The sequence below is a fragment of the Thamnophis elegans genome, chromosome 15, assembly GCF_009769535.1.
Source record: "Thamnophis elegans isolate rThaEle1 chromosome 15, rThaEle1.pri, whole genome shotgun sequence".
Taxonomy (NCBI): domain Eukaryota; kingdom Metazoa; phylum Chordata; class Lepidosauria; order Squamata; family Colubridae; genus Thamnophis; species Thamnophis elegans.
Window position 1 is genome coordinate 8,978,317 of NC_045555.1, and position 22,557 is coordinate 9,000,873.

The following is a 22,557-nucleotide window of genomic DNA, read 5'->3' on the forward strand; positions in this document are numbered from 1 at the left end:
GGGTGCCTTTGACTGTGTGTGTGTGTCTCCTTCGCTGTGTTTTGAAAACCATGTCCAGTCATGCAGGTTAAAGAAATGTGGCTAGGCTGGTTGGGAGGCTACAGGTTTATCTTCCTTTTTTTCCAGCAAAGGCCATTTTGTTTCTCGTCGTGACCTTCCTTGTGGCTCTTAGTAGCTCTAGCAAAGACTTGGATGGAAGTCCCAAACACAAAAGCCAAAAGAAAATTGTGTATTTTTTCTTCCGTGAGGAGGTTCACCAATGCACATTCAGCCATAAGCTAGGCTGTGCCACCTGTAAAAAAACCCGCTAGCTGAGTTTACAAGGAAGTTTCAAAACCGAGGCCTTCATTAAGCCCCAAATGCAAAGCTGGTTTAAATTTAGATGTTGGCTTGCCTATTTTGTATGAACTCAATTTGTTATAATATAATGCAATGCAATGCAATATAATAACAGAGTTGGAAGGGACCTTGGAGGTCTTCTAGTCCAACCCCCTGCTTAGGCAGGAAACCCTACACCAGATAGATGTTGGATATCCAACATCTTCTTAAAAACTTCCAGTTGGAGCATTCACAACTTCTGGAGGCAGGTTGTTCCACTGATTAATTGTTCTAGCTATCAGGAAAGTTCTCCTTAGTTCTAAGTTGCTTCTCTCCTTGATTAGTTTCCACCCATTGCTTCTTGTCCTGCCCTCAGCTGCTTTGGAGAATAGTTTGACTCCCTCTTCTTTGTGGCAACCCCTGAGATATTGGAACACTGCTATCAGTGTTGAGAGACCTACTCCTGTACTTGAGAGACCGCCTCCTGCCAATTACCTCCTCGCGACCTATCAGATCTCACAGATTGGGCCTCCTCCGAGTTCCATCTGCCAGTCAGTGTCGACTGGCAACTACGCGGAGGAGAGCCTTTTCAGTAGTAGCTCCGACCCTTTGGAACGATCTCCCCGTGGAGATTCGTACCCTCACCACCCTCCAGACCTTCCGCACAGCCCTCAAGATCTGGCTATCCCGTCAGGCCTGGGGTTAAAGATTATAATCCGTCCCCGCCCGAATGATGAATGTTGTTCTATTTTTTTAATTATGTATTGTTCTATACGTCATTGTATGTATCCCCTCCTACATAAGTTGTAAGCCGCCCTGAGTCCCCTCAGGGAAAAGGGCGGCCTATAAATAAACTTATACTATACTATACTATCATGTCTCCCCTAGTCCTTCTTTTCATTAAACTAGACATACCCAGTTCCTGGAACTGTTCTTCATATGCTTTAGCCTCCAGTCCCCTAATCCTCTTTGTTGCTCTTCTCTGCACTCTATCTAGAGTCTCCACATCTTTTTTTACATTGTGGTGACATCGTTGTGTTGGTTGATGGCTCGTAATGTAAAACCCCAGAAAGGTTTCTGTGGAATTTCTGCCTCTTGAAAACCAGCTGTTCCTTGCAGAAGACCCCGCAGAAGAGTTCCCCCAAAGTTTTGAGGGAGCAGCCATGCCAAATCTGCAATTGGGAAACTTCCAGTCTTTTAAGTTTTGACTTTCCTGGCTACCCACAGTGGAATTAGGCTTGGGTTAGGAAACTAATGCACGTTCTGGCATCTGGGGATGGGGGTTCAAAAGCACATTCTGGCATCTGGGGGTTTCCAGGACAAGGGGAGGGGTCTTTGATGGGAAGGAAATTAAGGAGGGAGGCTTAATAAATCTACAATATTTGGATGCTAGGGACAAGCAAATGGTAAGGATGCTGAAAGCTCCATTCTGCCCCCCAGTGGCAGCAGGAAGCAAAACACATGTTTGGTGCCTGATTTTTACAGTATATTTTTGGAGCTAAGGGAATTTAAGTCATCTGCTCTGTAGAGATTCTCAAGTCATCCAGGTCCAGGTTGTCCCAAAAGTGCTTTTTCTTCAGGAGGCAATTGGACTTTTCTTGTTTTTTTTTCCCTTTTGAAGATGTTTCGCTTCTCATCCAAGAAGCTTCTTCAGCTCTTAACAGGATAGTGGGGAAATGGAAGGATTTATATTCCTTGCAGAGAGCTGGCTCTCTGCGTACTTTTAGAGCAGGGGTCAAACTTTTTAAACAGGGGGCCAATTCAGAGTGTTAGGGGAGTGAACCGACTGAGTGGCTAGGTCATGTGACTGGGTGGGTGTGGCTAATTTAACAGGCCATTGACCAATGCACCCAAATTAAACTGCAATTTGTTTTGCTCCTGGGGGTGTTTTTATTTGCTTTTGTTTGTATGTTGCTCTTTTGATTGGCTTTTCTTTTTACTAGATTTTTTTCCCAGTTGTTTAGAAATCTAGTGGTCCAGTTCGGGAAACTCAGTTTTGCAGGAATTCTCAGCCCCAAGGAGCTTGAGAAATCTCTCTTCTCTCTCTCTCTCTCTCTCTCTCTCCCCCCCGTCTCTCTCCCTCTCTCTATCTTGTCTCTTTGTCTGTCTCTCTCTGTCTCTCTGTATGTCTCTCTCTCTCTTTTCTCTCTCTTTTTGTCTGTCTCTCTCTCTTCTCTCTTTCTCTGTCTCTCTGTCTCTGTATGTCTCCCTATCTTCTCTCTCTCTGTGTATGTCTCTCTTTTCTCTGTCTCTCTCTGTCTCTTTCTGTCTCTGTCTGTCTGTCTGTCTGTCTCTCTATCTTCTCTCTTTCTCTGTCTCTGTATGTCTCTTTCCTCTGTCTCTTTCTGTCTCTCTGTCTCTCTATGTCTGTCTGTCTCTCTCTTTCTCTGTCTCTTTCTGTCTCTCTGTCTCTGTCTGTCTGTCTTTCTGTATGTCTCTTTTTTCTCTCTCCCCCCCCCTCTCTGTCTCTTTCTGCCTCTCTCTTTGTCTGTCTCTCTGTCTCTCTCTGTATGTCTCTCTCTTTTCTCTCTCTCCCTCTCTGTCTCTCTCTTTCTGTCTCTGTCCCTTTCTGTCTCTCTCTCTTTCTCTCTCTCTTTCTGCCTCTTTCTCTTTCTCTCCCTCTTTCTGTCTCTGTCTCTCTCCCCCCCACCCCTCCCTCTCTCTCTGTCTCTCTGTCTGTCTATCTCTCTTTATCTTCTGGAGGTGTGTGTGTGTGTGTGTGTGAAAAACAGGCCAGTTTTGGCTTTTTTTAAAGCCTCCTTGGGCATCTGTCCGCCCCATTTTTCACCTCCCCACCTCCAACAGCATTCTGCAGCCCCAAACCGGGCAAAAACAGTCCATTTTTGAGCCCAAAAACAGGCCGTTTTCACCCATTTTTTTGGCCTCGTGAAGCTACCTTCCCCGCCTCCAGAATGTCTCTGCAGGCCAAAATTTTTGGCCTTACCTTTCAGTTCCAACCTGGGGGGTTCACAAAGGTAAGTCCTGTGCTTGGCTGAAGGTAGGGCAGGGCGACGTGGGCGGGGCAGCATTGTAGTCCTGCGCGGGCCAGATTAATGGCTTTGGTGGGCCGCAGTTTGAGGGAGTCAAACTATTCTCCAAGGCACCTGAGGGCAGGACAAGAAGCAATGGTGGAAACTAATCCAGGAGAGAAGCAACTTAGAACCGAGGATAAATTTCCTGACAGTGAGAACAATTAATCAGTGGAACAGAAGTTGCCTCCAGAAGTTGTGAATGCCCCAACACTGGAAGTCTTTAAGAAGATGTTGGATAGCCATTTTGTCTGAAACGGTACAGGGTTTCCTGCCTAGGCAGGAGGTTGGATTAGAAGACCTCCAAGGTCCCTTCCAACTCTGCTATTGTATTGTATATTGTATTGACTCATATTTTGGAGGGTCGTTGAGGCCACTTGGAGGTTTTTTCTGTGTCCTCAGGCTCAGGGTCACCTGAGTAGTTCAAATGGTTCCTGTCCTCTGCAATTTTTGCCCCCTCTGGAAATCCAGAGAAACTTAATGGGGTGGGAGGAGGAATGGAAAAAAATTGCAGACCACAAGAACCAGGAGCACCAACTCAGGTGACCCTGAGGACACAGACAAACCTCCAAGTGGCCTCAAGGACCCTCTAAAAGGATGCAAATGACCAGCTGTCTGCAAGGAATATCAATCCTTCCGTCCCCCACTATCCTATCAGAGCTGAAGAAGCTTCTTAGATGAGAAGGAAAACCTCTTCAAAAAAAAAAACCAGAAAGTCCAGTTGCCTCTTGAAAAAGCACATTTGGGGCTCTCTGTTCATGTGCTAGAGACATTATGAGGCTTGGCTTATTATTATTATTATTATGGGGCTTGGCTTATTACATTGGCTTATTATTATTATGTGGCTTGGCTAATTACATTGGCTTATTACATTATGGGGCTTGGCAAACTCAATAATTAGGATCTGGGATTCTGTGGCTTAGAGCCCGGATGGCGAGCCTATGGCACGCCGATGGCACAGCCCTCTCTACGCACACGCCAGCCCTCATCCCAGCCCAGCTCCACTGTGCCTGTGTGCATGCTTCCCGCCAGCCACCTGCTCTTAGGGTCTCTGCCACACATGTGCGGGGGACGGGTGCATGCAGGACACGCAGGCACGCATGTGCAGAGGTGAGGCACATATGGGGGGGAGCCCACATTGCATTTTGGGGCACGTGGTGTGTGCGTATGCGTTTGGGTCCTGGAAGACCTCCTGCAAGAACCTGGAAGCCAGAAATGGGCAAGGGGGCGTGGCTCATGCACAGTGGCTGCCCTGGGGGGGCGTCTTCATGTGCACCTTGCATTATGGGTGCGGGTGCTCGAGCGCGCTGCAGCACACATGCGCATACGCTTTTGGCGCGCGGCAACGAAGAGGTTAGTCATCCCTGGCTTAAGAGTATATCGCCGAGTCGAAACAGGTTAAAACTCTGAGTTTGTTATCGTAACTGGCGACATTTAAGGGACACCTGAAGACAATCCAGCCCAGGGTACCTTCTACCTTCTTTCAAATTTCGCCTGAGAATTTATTTATTTTTTTAACTTCTCTTCGGTTAAACATTTTCTTTTCTCTTTTTTTAAATAAGTTTTTATTTTTATCCTCTGATATATAGTTACAGGTATACATTGATGTGGTTATTGTTCTTATTCATCTTTATCACTTTTACATATTTGTTTTTTCCATATGAAAGGTTAAAATATACATTCTGGGTTGCTTTGCTTTGCTTACCATCCCATACACCAATTGTCCCCATCGGTTTTTTTTTCCCTTTTATTTTCACCCTCCCTCTCTTCTCTACTTCCCTCCTTCCTCCTCCTTTTACCCTTTCCTTTCCTACTCCTCTCTTCCTCCTCCTTCCCTCTCTCCCTCTCTTTCAGTGGTGGGATTCAGCTGGCTCGCACCTATCCGGGAGAACCGGTTGCTAACTTTCTAAGCAGTTCGGAGAACCGGTTTTTGGAAGAAATCTCCTTTTGTTTTTTCCCCCCACTTTACAATGCTAATCTTGTAAGGAAGGCAGGAAGGAAAAATTCTGGTGTGGTTTCTAGCCTAATCTTTATTGCCCTGCTTACAGAAACTGCCTCTCCGGTTTACCCTTATGACATTGTGAAAGCGAAGGCGAAGCGCCCATCAACGTGAGTGATGTTGAGTTGGCCACGGTCACATGACCACCGAGCCACACCTACCCAGCTGGTCATTAGGGCAGAGAACCGGTTGTTAAATTATTTGAATCCCACCACTGGTCTCTTTCTATCCTTTCCCTCCTTCCTCTCTTTTCCTCTTTCTTCCTTCTCTCCCTTTCCTCTCTCCTCTCTTCCTTTCCTTTTCTATGATTGTGGTTATCTCTTTTCAACTCCGAACTGGTGTATTTTTGGGATGGTATTCCTGCAAACCCTGTTACAATTTTATGCTTATCCTTTCCTATCCCCTTTTCTTCATTATCATGTCCTAGCTATTTTTCCCCCCCTCGATATCTCATTCTTGAATATATACTTATATATAAATACATTCAACAACATAAACATTCAAACAAAGTTTTATTTGTTTGTTTGTTTGTTTGTTTGTTTAGTAAATTTATAGGCCGCCCAATCCCAAAGGACTCCTGGCGGCTTACAAAGCAAAAGAGAAATTACTAAAAAATAAAGGAAAACAATTTAAAAACATCACACATGTACCCAATCTAATTGGGGCTGGACCCCAGCAATGAGGTCAACAGCCCCAGGCCTGCCGGAACAGCCAGGTTTTAACAGCTGTTCGGAAGTCCATGAGAGTGGGCAAGGTCCGGATCTCTGGGGGTAGCTCATTCCAAAGGGTCGGAGCAACCACAGAGAAGGCCCTCCTCCGGGAGGGGGCCGCCAGCCGACCTTGTCTGGCTGACGGCATCTGAAGGAGGCCCACTCTGTGGGATCTCACCGGCCGTTTTCTATTCCCCCCCCTCTTCCCGCCCCCTTTCCATTTAAATAGCGTCATGTCTGGGTTCTGGTTAAAAAAATTTCAATTTTCCAAATGAGTCTTGTTTCGTTTTGAATTATTAGCCCAACCCTTAGATGGGGGCCACGATAACAGATTAGAAAACTTTTCCTAGAGTTACAACAACAAGAGGTTGTTGTGTGTGTGTGTGTGTGTGTGTGTGTGTCCCGTTTTTGATGTTTTTGCAGCAGTTTGAATTAATTCGGGAAGGGATCCTATTCATTTTGCCCCCCCCCTCCTTTTTTCCCATGACAAAGGAAGGACCAAATCTTGCAGCTGTGACAAGCGAAGGAAGAATGCAAGCCAGTAGCTCGTCTCCGTTCCTTTTCTGGGAATTTTTATTATTCCTGAGCTGCTTCCTGGTTCCCATGGAGGAATCTAGACAGACTTAAAAGGTTAATGAAATTTTTTTAAAAAAAATTTTTTTTAATTGCCTAGTTAATGCACTTGGCCAGAGGTCTCTCTCTGTTTTCTCTTGCCAGTGACAGTGGCTTTTATTGGGAGTCAATTCCCGACTCTGTCCATTAAGCGGAGCGATGGAGGAGGCCAGCTTGAAAAAAAGGGCTCCATTTACAAGGATGAGTGGGGGGGGGGCAGCCCATCTCATGCCCTGTAAAGAGAAGGGAGGGGCTTCGTGCTGCATACAAGGAGGCTGATCAAGAGTGGTGGTGTGGGGGGGAGTGAGAGAAATCTGAATATCCATACCCCGAAAGATTCGGATGCTTGCAAGGGACTTCTGCCAACTTCGGGGTAGGGTCTTCTTGGCAATTAATATTTTTAATGTTATCTTCTTTCCTGTGCCCAGAAATTTGGAGTTTTGGGGCAGGTGGGGTTGGGGGAAACCACAGAAGAGATAGGAGGGTGGTGAGCGGGAGCCTCACCAGCTCCGTGCAAAACCACCAAACCCGCTCGCTAGCGTGAAGATGCGCATAAAAACAGTAAAGTCATTATAGATCGTGGGAGATTCTGTTTTCCAGGATTTGCTTTCTTTTTTACAGCAAATCAGCTCTGGGCACATTTAAAAAAAAAAAAAATCTGCATATTGTGAGTCAGAGGGCTGGTGATTTGGGGTTTATTTACAGGAAATCTTGGCAGACAAACAACTTTTTTCCCTCTAAATTAAGATGCTGGGATGGAGGGAGAAAGCTTTGGTAGGCTGTGTTTGTGTCCGTGAAGGCGGGGTTTGTGTGTGTGTTTTGTGTGTGTGTGTGTGTGTTTGTGTGTGTTTTGCCACTTGGCATTGGTGGGCTGCCTCCAAGTCTCCTTAATCCCAGGAGCGTGTTAAACGCTTAGTGACAGTTTCCTAAGAGCAATTGTGGGCTGTGGGCTGTTTTGGGGAGGGGTCCTCGCTCTAGCACATTTCCCTCCCCCCCCAATTGCCTGCTAATTAAACCATAGCCTCTGTAAGCTGGGAAATCTGTGCGAAACGGTGAGGGCTTTTAAGACGTGGGCAAGTATTTTGAACTTTCCTGCAATTTAGTTTAATCAAACTTTGCATTCAGTTGAAGCTACAAGGGGAGCATCTTCATTCCAGCGAAAACAGCTTCATTCTTGATAGTCTGGGGCACGGATTTGGTTTTTAGGGAGGATGTCAAAGGAAGATAACAAGATCCCTTACCGAGTGGATTCTAGCTGATTTAGGGGCATGGCATGGTTTACTTCCTTTAAGGCGCACCTGAAATATCTAGATTGAACAGCCAAAAAGCAGGTGCAGACAGAGATTCAACAGAGGATCTGGGAGGCAAGTCAAAAAAAAAAAGCATAGCAATTAAAGTATTGAAGCGGGCAAGAGACGATGGATAGATATTTCTCTTTTTTGTTGTTCTGATTTGCTTTTTCTTTTCTCTCTTTTCTCTTTTCTTTTCCCCCCCTTTTTAGGTAGGTGACATGATTAGAAGTTTGCTAGGATAGAAAGGAAAGGAAAAGTCTTTTAATAAAGGCTGGCATGGCTAAAAGCTAGAATAAGTGATAGAAATAAGAGAAAGGGGGGGATATTAGTGCGTACGCTTTTATATAAAAGTAATAACAAGGGAAAACATGGAATAATTGAATAATGACAGATTGCAACCTAATATAAATGTGCATCATTATTAGAAATATGTAACTTGATTGAATGTAATAATTATGATTAACTTTATTCGTTTTATTTGTATTAGAATGTATGACACCCAGGGGACACACTGTTCATGCATTGATTTGATATTTTATTTTATTTTGTCAAGCATGCATAAGATAACAGAGATAAGTATAAACATGATTATGAATACAGGAAATGGGTGCGAATAAAAGGGGGACAGTAGGAACGGAAGCAGTGGTGGGACTCAGCCAGTTCGCACCTATTTGGGAGAACCGGTTCTTAACTTTCTAAGAGGTTCAGAGAACCGGTTGTTGGAAGAAATCTTCTTTTGTTTTTTTCCCCACTTTACAGGGCTAATCCTGTAAGGAAGGTGGGAAGGAAACATTCTGGTGTTGTTTCTAGCTTAATCTTTAATGCCCTGCTTACAGAAACTGCCTCTCCGGTTAACCCTTATTACATTGTAATGTTGAGTTGACCTGAGTAATGTTGAGTTGGCCATGCCCACACGGTCACATGACCACTAAGCCCCGCCTACCCACCTGGTCATTAGGACAGAGAAGCGGTTGTTAAATTATTTGAAGCCCACCACTGGACGGAAGGCACGCTGGTGCGCTTATGCACGCCCCTTTACAGACCTCTTAGGAATGGGGTGGGGTCAACAGTAGACAGTTTAAGGTTAAAATTATGGGGGGTTTGGGGATGTAACAACGGAGTCAGGTAGAGCATTCCAGGCGTTGACCACTCTGTTGCTGAAGTCGTATTTTCTGCAGTCGAGTTTGGAGCGGTTTACCTTGAGTTTGTATCTATTGTGTGCTCCTGTGTTGTTGAGATTGAAGCTAAAGTTGTCATTGACAGGTAGGATGTTGAAGGGAAAATGTTATGTACTACGCTCAGGTCAGACTGAAGGGGGCGTAGTTCTAAGTTGTCTAAGCCCAAAATTTGGGCTGGGGGCATAAGGGGATTCTATCGTGGGCAGAGGAGCGGAGGACTCTTCTTGTGAAATATCTCTGGACTCTCTCAATTATATTAATGTCCGATATACAGTGTGGATTCCAGGCAGTTGAGCTGTATTCGAGAATAGGTCTAGCCAAGGTTTTATAAGCCCTAGTTTGCAACACAATATTACCGGAGAAAAAGAAGCTTCCCAAGATTCGGTTAAAGACTCTTAATACCTTTTTGGCAATGCTGTTTTCTATTTTTTGTGGGAGGGGAAAAAAAGATGCATTGTCCCAGGTGCTATAAAAGCTTTTCAGGTGGGCAAAGTTCAGAAATACCCACTCTGGCTGGAGGTTGCAAACTTAAGATCCCCGTGAAAACTTAACGAAGAGTTAAGTTGAAGGGTTGCGGATCCGAATTTGCCCCTCTCTTAAGGCAGAATAATATTTTGCTTGCTTGGGTTCGGGACGAGAAAAGCCACGAAGGGTTTATGGTTGCGAAGCCCACTTTTTCAAAATTGTCTTCTAGATTGGTGGACACCGTGAGCAATGGAGATTTTTCCCAGTCCGGGACACGAATCTACACCTGGAAGCGAAGACATTCATCTCAAGGTAGGAGGACCCATTTTCTACTACGGGCTGAGAGTGGGGAGCAGCGGATCGCTTGCTCCGAATGGCTCCCTGTTGCAACTCCAGCAGACCAAGTTTCTAGTCCTCGTGGTGACTTTGCAGTCCTCGGCTTCCATGTGGTTGGATTCACCTGTTGTGGCCCGCCAGCGGAGCTGGCAGCAGATTCCGGAGTGAGGAGGTTGGGGAGGAAGATGGGCCAGCCCTGGAGTCTGGGGAAGGCTCTGATGAGGGCTCTGTGTCGGAGGCAGAGAGGGGGCCAGGGCCATCTGACAGTTATCAGCTGCCTTCGGAGTCGGAGATCAGTGAGGCAGAAGTACAGCTGGAGTCTGTTCCCAGGGTGCGCATGCGCAGAGCTGCCAGGAAAAGGGAACATTTAAGGAGTGACTCGGGAGTAAAGCCCAGGTGGCGGGTGAATGGCCCCTCCCAGAGGAAATAAAAGAGGAGCGAAAGGGGAGTGGAGTTTGCAGGAGACCATTAGTTAATTGGTTCCTGACTCTCCGAGTATCCTGGCCAAGTTTTGCAGCTATCGGCCTGGCAGCTCTCCAAGCCAGATAAGATCTGTGACCGTAAATCCTCCCTTGAAAGACTTTGCTGGATGTGAATGAGCAGAATTCCTAGTCAATGAATAAAAGGGTTTTTTGTCAAGACACAGAATTTGCTTCAGGCTCTTGGGAAGCCTCGGTCAGAACACCACTCTAGGTTCAGTTGCCCTCCCTACCTTATCTCGTTCTTTGTTCCAGGTGATCAGTTTACCTTCCCCTCTGTTGACGATGAAGTGATTTACGATGATGTCCCTTGCGAGAAAGTCGATTTACAGCCGTGTGGTAGGCACACACTCCCCCACGCCTCTCTTTCGCACTTCTCCTCTTCGCTCAAGATCACACCATTTTCTTTCCCTCTCCTTCAACATTCTTTCCTTCTGGTCACAAATATTCTTTTAACTGTCTTGCTAAAATGATCTTCGGCAAAGATTTCTTGAAACAACAATAACCTCCGTAAGGAAGGAGGCTTAATAAATCTACAATATTTGGATGTGAAATCAGGACAGAGAGAGAGACAGACAGACAGAAATAAGAGAGAGAGAGAGACAGAGAGAGAGAGACAGAGAGAGAGACAGAGACACACACACAAAGGGAGAGAGAGAGAGACAGAGACAGTGATGATAAAATAATAACATTCCCAAAAAAAGAGGATGAAGAATCAATTTGCATTATTGCGAATAAATAAATCCGTTAATCTACCTGCTCTTAATAGAATGCAACCCCAATTTAATTTGTTTTAAATGAGTTAAAAGAAGATATTCAGTGTTTCTTTTAACCGACTTCCAAATCTTAGAGGCATTTTCTTCCTCAGGACTTCCCTTAATAAGTGATTTCCCGATATATTTTCCATCTCCGAACAGAAGTCAAGAATGACACTCCAAACATGCTCAGAGGAATTTTATCTGCCCGCCTGCACCCTGATAATCCTCAATACAAAAGTGTTCCTGCTTTATTTTACTTGTTTGAACCATTTCTATAAGGAATACGGTGGCTCAGGGGCTAAGACGCTGAACTTGTCGATCAGAAAGGTCAGCAGTTCGGGGGTTCGAATCCCTAGCGCCGCGTAACGAAGTGAGCTCCCATTAACTTGTCCCAGCTTCTGCCAAACTAGCAGTTCAAAAGCACGTAAAAATGCAAGTAGAAAGAATAGGGACCACCTTTGGTGGGAAAGTAACAGCGCTCCATGCTCCTTTGGCATTGAGTCATGCCAACCACATGACCACGGAGATGTCTTCAGACAGCGCTGGCTCTTCGGCTTTGAAACGGAGATGAGCACCGCCCCTTAGAGTCGGGAACGACCAGCACGTATGTTCAGGGGGAACCTTTACCTTTACCCTTTTAAACCATTTTTTATAGTTTATGGGAAAGCAGGCAATCATGCTGACCTGAAATTATTTGCTGTTCACTTCGCCTCTCTTCCCTAATCTATCCATGGTTAAACATCAGTATTCTTTATACTTAATTTTATTTTGAGTCCTCCCCCCCAATGTTTTCTCTGAAATTAATCCATTTTTATAGAAGCAGAGGATTTTTCTTGTCAAATCCAAATGCTTTCTCTACAATTCCTTAACATTTTCAGATCTGATTTGTAATATCTATATAAAAATGGCTGTGCGTGTGTGTGTATCTTCCCGCATAACTCTGGAACGCCTCGAGCAATTTCAACCAAACTTGGTACCCAGATGACTTACTCTCTGGAGAAAAATACTGGGCGGGGGGGGGGGGGGGAGACACCCCTAACGCCCCTCAGGGTGTTTACGGTTTATTAGGATTTGTATGCCGCCCACTCTCAAGAGACTCAGGGCGGCTTACAGATAAAAACGAGGAGGGGGGACATATAAAAATTAAAAAGAACAGACATTAAAATTGCACAACATTCATATAGCTTAGAATGGGACTGGATAAATCAACAGCCCCAGGCCTGCCAGAACAGCCAGGTCTTAATCGCTTTGCGGAAGGCCGGAAGAGTAGTAAGGGTCCGGATCTCCATGGGGAGATCGTTCCATAGTGTGTGTTCTGTTAAGATACAGCCTGTTGTGGCTTAAAATGGCTTCTACTGTACTGCTGTAAAATGGCTTCTACTGTACAGTGCAGTGGAGTTGCCATGTTAATGGCCTCCGGTAAAGGGGAAAATCCAACATTAGAAATTACGTTTGATCCGGACATTTCCCCCCCCCCCCTCCCTATCAATAAATACCCGGGCAACGCCGGGTTATCAATTAGTTTTTAAAAGACAATGAATAAAAGTTAATTTTTATGTTAGTTGGCTTGGTCTGGATTGGCGAAACCCCATTGGGCTTTTCAGAATGTGCTAATCGTTAAAAGATTTCTGTTTTGACATTCTTGTTTTATTTTCCCCACTCAGCATAGCAAGCGGGATGTTTAACGTTGCTTTCGCCATCTTTGGGGAAACAGTTGATAGTGCAATATTTAATTACTTCCCTTCCTTGTTAGTCATTGCTACAGAATATAAGCATTTAGGGGCTTGTGAATTTCTCTTGTTTTAAATAAAAACTTCCAGCTGTATCTAAGAAGAAATCGATCGACTCTCAACTCAGGAAGGTATTCTAGCCCTACATCCTTGGAATTACGAGCACAGTTGAGCCCAGAATTTCAGTTGCTAACCGAGACAGTTGCTAAGTGAGTTTTGCTCTGTTTTTTACAACTTTCCATGCCGCGGTTGTTAAGTGAATCCCTGCAGTTCTTGAATGAGTGAACGCGGTTGTTAAGTGAAACTGTTTTCCCCATTGAGTTCGCTTGTCAGAAGGGGAATTCTGCGTGACCCCGGGACACTGCGACCGTCATAAATACGAGTCAGTTGCCAAGAGTTTGAATTTTGATCATGGGGATGCTTCAACGGTCGCAAGTGTGAAAAAAGGTCATATAAGTCTTTTTTTCCCAGTGCTGTTGTAACTTCAAATGGTCACTAAATGAATCATTGTAAGTCAAGGACTGCCTGTACTTGGACAATTCAGGTAGTCCATTTAGTGATCGAAGTTACAACAGCACTGAAAAAAGAGACTTACGACCGTTTTTCATACTTACGACCGTGTCGCCACCTCCCATGATGACATGATTTGCATTCGAATGTTTGACAACGCAGTTATGACGGACACAGTGCCCCCACAGTGACCTTCTGACAAGCAAAGTCAATGGGGAAACCAGGTTCACTCAACAGCTGGGTTACTAACATCAATTGCAGTGATTCGCTTCGACCTTCCCACCAAAGGGGGTCCCTATTTTTCTACTTGCATTTTTTACGTGCTTTCGAACTGCTAGGTTGGCAGAAGCTGGGACAAAGTCACGGGAGCTCACTCCGTTATGCGGCGCTCGGGATTCGAACCGCCGAACTGCCGACCTTTCTGATCGACAAGCTCAGCGTCTTAACCACTGAGCCACCATGTCCCTTAAGTTGAGGGCTACCTCTAATCTGAACTTTTTTCCTCTTAATTCCACTTTTTTTTTTTTATTTATCCTGTGCCACCGATGCCCGCTCTTCAGTTTCATCATCAACTTCTTCCTGTTATTATTTCTTCTCTTCTTGAAGCCTCCTTGTGCTGTGGGGACCCCTTTTTCTCCCTCAGTTCCCCCCCCCCCCCGGCTCGGCTAAGAACTGACTGTCGTTTCTCCCTCTTTCAGATTCAGAGAGAAGCTTAATTTATGAAGATGTCCCTCACGCCAAGCTCACCTCACAAGAGCCTGAAGATTTAGGCTGGAGCTCCAGCGAATTCGAAAGCTACAGTGAAGACTCGGCCGACGAGAACAAAGCCAATGCGGCCCACGCCAAACCCAAAGTTTCCTTCCAGCCGAAGGTAATTGGGGGGAAGGGGGGGCGATCAGAAGGGAAAGCAACTTGTTGTGGCCCAGCAGCAGCCAGTGGGAGCTGGCAGCAAAGTCGGACAGTGAGGAGGTTGGGGAGGAGCATGGGCTAGTCCTAGAGGCTAGGGAAGTGTTCTGATCTAGACTTCCGGAGACAGTAAAAAGCACACACTTAATCCCCAAAACCCTAATTTTTATTTCAAAGGCTGTGAATTATGTTCATTCACAGCCCGTAATGAGTCCCAAATAGTTTGTAAAGAGTCCGACAGAAGTCTGCCAAAGTCTTTCGGGATAAGGCTGATAAGCACCCACCTTTATCTCCCTTGAAACACTGCCAAACACCTACTGTATATTTTCTCTCTATCTCTCTCTATTTCTCTCCCTCTATCCCTCTACCTACCTATCTATCTACACTCTCTCTCCCTACCTACCTACTGTATTTCTCTCTCTCTCTCTCTATATATATATATATACCTTTATCTACCTACCTACCTATCTAACTACTCTCTCTTTCCCTACCTACCTACTGTATTTCTCTCTCTTTCTCTCCCTTTCTATCCCTCTATCTACCTACCTACTTTTTTTTTCAAATTTGCCTCTTCAAAACTTGGGTGCATTTTATACTCCGAAAAATACGGTAATTGCCAATTAGCTTTGCAAGGTCAGAGTCAAAACGGAGCTTCAGAGTTTAAACCGACCAGAATGAATAAAGTTGCTTCCTGCAAAGGTTCAGGTGCCTTTGCTCCTCCTTTATGTCTTATGGGAGGGGCCAATCATCTCCAAGCCTTACTCCCAAGTTGCCCCTTTTGTCTTAACTGTTCTTGCCTTCTGGCAGCTCTGCGCATGCAAGCACTGAGAACAGACTCCCTCCTGTTTCCCTTCCTCTTCCTCGTTGATGTCTGTCTCTGAAGGCTCCGGAGGCAGCACATAACTCCTAGGTGGCCCTGGCCCCCTCTCTGGCTCCAACGCAGAGCCCTCGTCCGAGCCTTTCCCAGACTCCAGGACTGGCTCATGTTCCTCTCCAACCTCCTCACTGTCCGATTCTGCAGTCAGCTCTGCAGACGGCTGGCAGACCACAACAGGAAGGCTATGATGATGGCTCTGTATCGGAGGCAGAGACGGGACCAAGGCCCTCTGGCAGTGATCAGGTGCCTTCAGAGCTAGAGAGCAGTGAGGCAGAGGAACAACTGGAGCCTATTCCCAGTGTACGCATGTACAGAACTGCCAGAAGAATAGAACAACTCAGAAATCAGGGTCGAGTAAATGGGAGTAAAGCCACAACGTGGAGTTGATTGGCCCCTCCCATAGGAAATAAAAGAAGAGCAAAAGGGGAGTGGGCTTTTGTAGGAAACAATTTGTTCGGTTGTTAGATTCGTTTCCAGAGTGTGAAGATCTGTCCGTGAATCTCAGAGACTCTCTGCCCAGTCTTTCCTTGCACAGCACCTCATTTGAGATATATTTACATGGCAGCTTTCCAAGATAGATGAGGTTTGTGGTCATAAATACTCCTTTGAAAGACTGTTTTCCAGGCCTTTGCTATATGTGAAGGAGAGGAATTCCCATTCGTTTACTAAAAGGAGTTTTGTCGGGACCAGGACTCTTCCTCCTGCTTTTTGGGGAAGCCTCGGTCAGAACACAACCCCTTTGCGGGATCTACAACTTATTGGACCCTTAGAGCAGAGTCCTCCAAACCTTGGCAACTTTAAACACTTGTGGACTTCAACTCCCAGAATTCCCCAGCCACCCAGAGGAATTCTGGGGGGTTGAAATTCCACCAGTCTTTAAAGTTGCCGGGGGTTGGAGAGCTTTGTCTTGATGCCACCTTGAGTCTTTAGCTAAAGAAGGACTTGGCAATCATCATCAACCGAATGGAGCTAGCAGAGTGGCCGGATGCCCTTACTGTCACCATTGCAGAGTTTTGTTCAGCAGATATATTCTCACAGTATCCAGAGAGAGAGAAATATCTGCCTCTACCTAGGATCAAACTCACAATCTCGGGTTTGTGAGTCGAGAGCTCCACCTTTAGGCCACACCGCCCCACTCTTAGAAAAGGACTTGCGATGCCCCCTCTAAAAGCAATTTTGATGATCCTAATGTCTCTCGGTTGGGGAATATCGAATACACCTCCAGATTCCAAGCTGAGGGGGCAGCAGGACGCTCGCAAAGGGGTCGTAGGGATGCCCTTAACCCCACTGCTTCTGCTGCTACCTGCCAACCACACAGTGCTTTGCAATGTCTCCCTGCCTTTGCTGTGTTTCCGGCTTGCTCACCCCGATTTCTGTGCCTGTCTCTCTCTCTCTCTCTTCCTTTCCCCCAACGGCTTCTCTTTGCTGGCGTTCATTTTTGGGGGTGGCAGCTTTCTCCCGACCTTCACAGGCTAAAAGAAAGGTGCTCCAAGACTAAAAGGGAGATCCTGGCTTTGAAAGTCGGGGGCAGAGAGATGCTGAAGCAGAGATACGATTGTAAGGTACTGTCCTTTCTCTTCCCTGCGTCCTCTGTTTCTTTTCCCTTTCCTTTCCCCCGCGCTGTTTGGATTTCGGGGGTGTGTGTGTGCGTGCATGCAAAAAAAAAAAAAACACTGCATTTTTCCGTTCCTGTCCTTGGTCTTTCAGCGCTTTGCTTGCTGCTTCGTCTGCTTGGCAAGAATTAACCTTCTTTTGAAAACAAAACAAAACACAGAATTTTTTTTTTTTTTTTTTCGGGGGTCCTGTCTGTCTGATTTAGAATTTTCTCCTTTGGGCTTCGAGAAAAGTCACCGAGTGAGGTTGAGGTTAGGGAGCAAGGAGAGGAGGTGCCCCCCAAAAAATATTCAAAAAAGAGGTTTAATAAATAGGATCTCAATGATTGACAGGCTGAATTGGCATCCGAATGGCAGTGATGTGAAGAGAAGCCCTGACGGCCACACATGCGAGGACCAGTTAGGAAATGACTTTCTCAGCACCGTTGAAACTTTGCCAAGTAGCTAAACAGGACAGTCATTAACAGTGGTGGGATTCAATTTTTTTTTAATACCGGTTCTGTGGGCGTGGCTTGGTGGGCGTGGCAGAAGAAGGTTACTGCAAAATCCCCATTCCCTCCCGATCAGCTGGGACTCAGGAGGCAGAGAATAGATGGGGGCGGGGCCAGCCAGAGGCGGTATTTACCGGTTCTCTGAAATACTCAAAATTTCCGCTACCGGTTCTCCAGAACTGGTCAGAACCTGCTGAATACCACCTCTGGTCATTAAGAGAGGACTATAGCTGTCTTCTATTTATAGTTTAGGACAGTGATGGCAAGTCTTTTCGGCACTGGGAGCCGAAAAGGAGGCACGCGGGCATGCACTCGCCTGGGCCGCAACCCAGAAGAGGAGCTGCTCAAGGGACATGCATATGCCGGAAAATGAACTTCCGGTTTTCACCAGCTTGTCTTCCGGTTACTGGCATGCATGCGCGCATGATAGTCAGCTGGCCGGCCATATATTTACGACGGAAAACGGAAGACCAGTTCTTCCAGTTTCTGGCACTGTCGCAAACACAAAGGCCGGCTGCTCATCCCCTGCGCATGCGCGCCTGAAACCCTAGAAGAGGAAGCGTGACTCCACCCATGCCAGGCAACATAGCTCCGTGTGCAGGGGGTTGGACTAGAAGACCTCCAAGATCCCTTCCAACTCTGCTATTGTATTGTATTTGTCCCAGCTTCTGCCAACCTAGCAGTTCGAAAGCATTTAAAAGTGCAAGTAGAAAAATAGGAACCACCTTTGGTGGGAAGGGAACAGCATTCCGTGTGCCTTCGGTGTTGAATCATACCGGCCACATGACCACAGAGACGTCTTCGGACAGCGCTGGCTCTTCGGCTTTGAAACGGAGATGAGCACCGCCCCCTAGAGTCGGGAACAACTAGCACATATGTGCGAGGGGAACTTTTACCTTTACCTAGCTTTTATTTTTCTGAATTGGAATAACAGTGAGAGGGATTTTCCTTGGCAGGAGGTCCAACAGCTCCGCTTCGTCTTCTGTAATTGTTTTTAAAACTGATTTTTCTGCAGATGACCCAATTCATGAAAGCAGCCAAAAGCGGCACCAAGGATGGTTTGGAAAAGACCAAAATTGCAGTCATGCGGACTTTCCTGCATAAGAAAGATATTCCAGGTAACTGGGTTTATTTGACGTTGTGCACACAGGTGACTTTAACAAGGGGGGTGGGGAATCAGTTACCCATATTTACCGGAGTATAAGACGCACCAAGGTTTTGAAGAGGAAAATTTTTTTAAAAAGTTTTTGCACTCTGCAAACCTCCCAAAAACAGCCTGGTTTATTTTCAAAAAAGGGCCCGTCCCCCCCCCCCCCCAAAGGGCATGAATAGCCATTAGGAGGCTTGTAGAATGCTCCTGGGGGGTGGGGGTGGGGGCAAAGACGAGAAAAAAACAATCCCGTTTTTTGTCAAAAAAAAAAGGCATGGATAGCCTTTAGGAAGCTTATAGAGTACTGCTGGGGGCTGGCAGGGGGGCAAAAAACGCCCTGTTTTTCACTCATTTCTGCCCTTCCCAGCCCCCAGGAGCACTCTGAAAGCCTCCTAAAGGCTCTGCACAGCCATTTTGGTGAAGGGGGCGGGGTTTCGGGAGGCCAAAAATGCTGTATTCAGTGTATAAGACGCACCCAGATTCTCAGCCTCTTTTTTGAGGGAAAAAGGTGCGTCTTATACTCCGAAAAATATGGTAGTTCTCGGTAGTTCAACTGTTCATTTCATGACGGTTCAAAGTCACAACACCACTGGAAAAAAGTGGCTGTTTTTCACACTTACGACCGTTGCCACTTCCCCGTGGTCACGTGATCGAAAATCGCCTGCTTGCCGACTGACTCGTCTTTATGACGGTTGCTGTGTCACGCGATCCCTTTTTGCGACCTTCTGACCAGCAAAGTCAATGGGGGAAGCCCGATCCACTTAACAACCATGTTACTTCTTAACCACTGCAGTGATTCACTGAACAACTGTGGCAAGAATGGTCGTAAAATGGGGCAAAATTAATTTCACTGATGTCTCCCTCAGCAACAGAAATTTTGACTTAGTTATGGTCGTAAGTTGAGGACTGCATGTACTTGGGACAAATACTTTATTACCTTTTTTTGGTATCGTTTAACAGCATCTTGAAAAGGTAAACAGCAAAGCTGTAGGAAACATAAAATCCAGATTATGGGAAGCATTAAGGGTGAAGCTACTTAAAATGGCCCAATTGCATTGACGGCTGGTCTGCCTTCTAAAAATTAGGATTTTGGATGGAATATCCCTGGGCTTCTTTTGGTTTCGGGTTGCTTCAGAAAATTCCTCCGCTTCGTCATCAGACAAAAACCCAGTTTCTGTTTCCTCCGTCACTTCCTTTATTCTAGCATTAGTGAAATTCCTGTGATTGATGGGAAAAAGAGGAGGGTGGAAACTTGAAACCGAAAATGTTTTTGGATTTTTCTATGCCATTGGGTTGCTAATGGAGACTTTTGATGCCATAAAATCAGCTGTCTTAAAAAAAACAAAACCAGAAGAGCATAGGTATTTGTGGTGGCTCAGTGGCTAAGCTGCTGAGCTTGGCGATCAGAAAGGTCGGCAGTTCGACGGGTCGAATCCCTAGCACCACATCGCAGAGTGAGCCTCCATTAACTTGTCCCAGCTTCTGCCAACCTAGCAGTTCGAAAGCACGTACAAAAATGCAAGTAGAAAAATAGGGACCCCCTTTGGTAGGAAGGTCACAGAGTTCCGTGCGCCTTTGGCGCTGAGTCATGCTGGCCACATGACCAGAGAGACGTCTTCTGACAACGCTGGCCCTTCGGCTTTGACACGGAGATGAGCACCGCCCCCTAGAGTCGGAAATGACTAGCACATACATGTGCAAGGAGAACCTTTACCTTATAGGTATTGTGGAGGGCCCTCCAAGCTTGGCAACTTTTAAGAACTTGGTGGTTAGGGAATTCTGAGAGTTGAAGTCCCCAAGTCGCCATGGTTGGAGATGCCTGTCTTAAAAGATAAGAGAGAATTGGTAGGAAAGTGACTTGAGGGTATCTGTTTTCTGAATTTCTGGGCAAAATTTTGTAGAATTCATGTCCTTGTGCATTCAGTCAGCCAGTTCAGGGGGTCAGCCAGCTGCGGCTCTGGAACCTCATGTGGCTCTTTCATCCCTCTGCTGCGGCTCCCTTTCGACGGTCAGCTCCAGAAATTGATGGGGCTTTCGGTTAGGACAGGTAGAGGAAAAAGGACACCAGGCTAGGACAAGACTCTATGGTGGGGGGAACCGGCTTTCTGATGAGCTCCAGAATTGAACGGAGGGCTTCCGGTTAGGATCTTTCTGGCTCTTTGAGTGTTTAAGGTTGCCGACCCCTGAGCCAGATGCAAAGACAGGGACAGGGAGTGAATTTTTATTTTTATTTGTTGCCTGGAAAGCTGAGGAACTGAGACTCACCTTTGCAAAGTCGAAGTGAGTAGTCGGTTTGATGAATTGAGCATGGCCAGTGAGTGATCCTGGCTTGATTAAGAAACACAGAAAATCCCCCTCTAGTTTTAACTTTGTTTGGAGAGACTGCAGGAAGTCAATTGGAAGTGACACTGTGGTATTATTTTCCCTCCTCCTATCTGTTTTACACTTTCTTTTTTGAGTTTAATAGCTACCTCTTTTCTTTATACTATTTCTGGGTATCTCTTTAGTTCCAGTAGATATTTTCCTCAGAATAACTTTTTTAAATAGCGTTTCTGATTCTCATAGAGAAAACCTTTTCTTCCTTCTTTCCTTCCTTCCTTCCTTCCTTTCCCTTCTCTCTTCTCCTCTCCTCTTTCCTCCTCTTCCTTTCCAATCCCTTCCCTCCTCTTCCTTTACCTTCCCTTCTCCTCCCTCCTCTTCCTTTCTCTTCCTTTTCCTTCTCTCCTCTTCCTTTCCCTTCCCTTCCCTCCTTTTCCCTTCCCTTCCCTTCTCCTCCCTCCTCTTCCATTCCCTTCCCTTCTCCTCTCTCCTCTTCCTTTCTCTTCTGTTTCCTTCCTTTCTCTTCTCTTTTCTGTTTCCTCTCCTCTCCTAACTTTCTTGGCATTTTCAAAGACTTTTAAACTCCCAGTCTCTTTGACAACATTATTTTCTGTGCAAGTGAGCGAATCTTTCTCCCAGTACATTAAACCCAGATGGTATCTGAATTTATCTTATTTTTTTTAAGTTTTGGGTTTTTGTTTTTTTTAATTGTGCTGTCCCTCTTTAAACATTTGCTGCGAACTAGGTTTGCTTCTGGAATGGAAGAAAGTTGCAAAGAATGAGGGTGTGAGCTGCTGCAGGACACAGCTTCAGCCTTTTCTCTTTCTTACACGCACGCGCGCACACACACACACACACACACACGGAGCGGGTGAGTCTCCTTCCATCAGCCCTCAAAAAGTTCATTCCCAGCATAAATTTCTTAGCCACTTCCTTGTTTTGGGGTGGCACCGTTGCAAAACTTTGCTAGAACGACTACAAAACTGCTTACCCAGGGGGAAAAAAACGTACTAAGAACCAGCTGAACTTAACATCCCCCTTGAAGTTTCTTTTATCTCTTTGCACAGTTATATAAATGCAAGGCTTTTTTCGGGGTGGGGGTGGGGGGAGGCTTTTCCTGAGCTAGAGAAAGCGCCCTCCCCCGCCCCCCAACTCAGCTTTTCAGGGTTGGAAGCAAAAGCCGGATCCTGCCAAGATGCTTTCTCCAAGAGAACAAATGTGAATTCATGAGCGAAAGAATTAAGCTTGGTGGTCCTTCCTTCACTGTAGCTGCGGATGGAGAGCCGAGCAGAGGGGTCTCGGGACCGGAAAGGAAGCGATCTCTCTCCTGGGCCGGGGAGATTGCCATGGCCCATAGCTTCTCTGCAGAGAGAGGTACAGATCCAACTGGATTCCCCCCCCCCCAAAAAAAAAAGGGATTCACAGCATGGCCTGGTGTGCAGTGTGGCTAACTTCAATTGACTTTTAAGTCAGCAGTCACCACCGACTGGTGGCCCGCGAGAAAATTTTGGTGGTCCGCAGAAAAATTATTTGCATTTTTTATATTGCACTAAATCGGGGGGTCCTCAAACTACGGACCCTGGGACGGATGCGTGCAGTGAATGCTTGTGTTGCTGCAGAGAGTCTCCCCCTTTGGGGTCTTTTTGTGCGGGTCGGAGGGGGGCAGAAATTCCGACTTAGGGTCTGCTTCAGCCTCCTGGTGGGGGGCTTTGGGCGAAGGCTGGAGGGAAGAGCCGCTGGTGGCGAAGAGCCGGAGGGGCCTCGTTCCAGTGGGACTGTATCATG

At 46.1% G+C, this 22,557-nt stretch overlaps 1 protein-coding gene across 2 annotated transcripts in view; it reads left to right on the top strand.

The window, feature by feature from the left end:
- Nucleotides 1–22,557, top strand: part of ARHGEF10L (Rho guanine nucleotide exchange factor 10 like) — a 97,203-nt gene that overhangs the window by 20,779 nt on the left and 53,867 nt on the right. The window contains exons 5-9 of one of the 2 annotated variants that reach the window (XM_032231606.1): nucleotides 9,833–9,915; nucleotides 10,674–10,757; nucleotides 14,115–14,287; nucleotides 18,319–18,421; nucleotides 22,042–22,146. In XM_032231606.1, the coding sequence (XP_032087497.1) occupies nucleotides 9,833–9,915; nucleotides 10,674–10,757; nucleotides 14,115–14,287; nucleotides 18,319–18,421; nucleotides 22,042–22,146 (548 nt within the window). The remainder of the gene's footprint in view (nucleotides 1–9,832; nucleotides 9,916–10,673; nucleotides 10,758–14,114; nucleotides 14,288–18,318; nucleotides 18,422–22,041; nucleotides 22,147–22,557) is intronic. The other variant, XM_032231605.1, reaches the window with a different exon arrangement.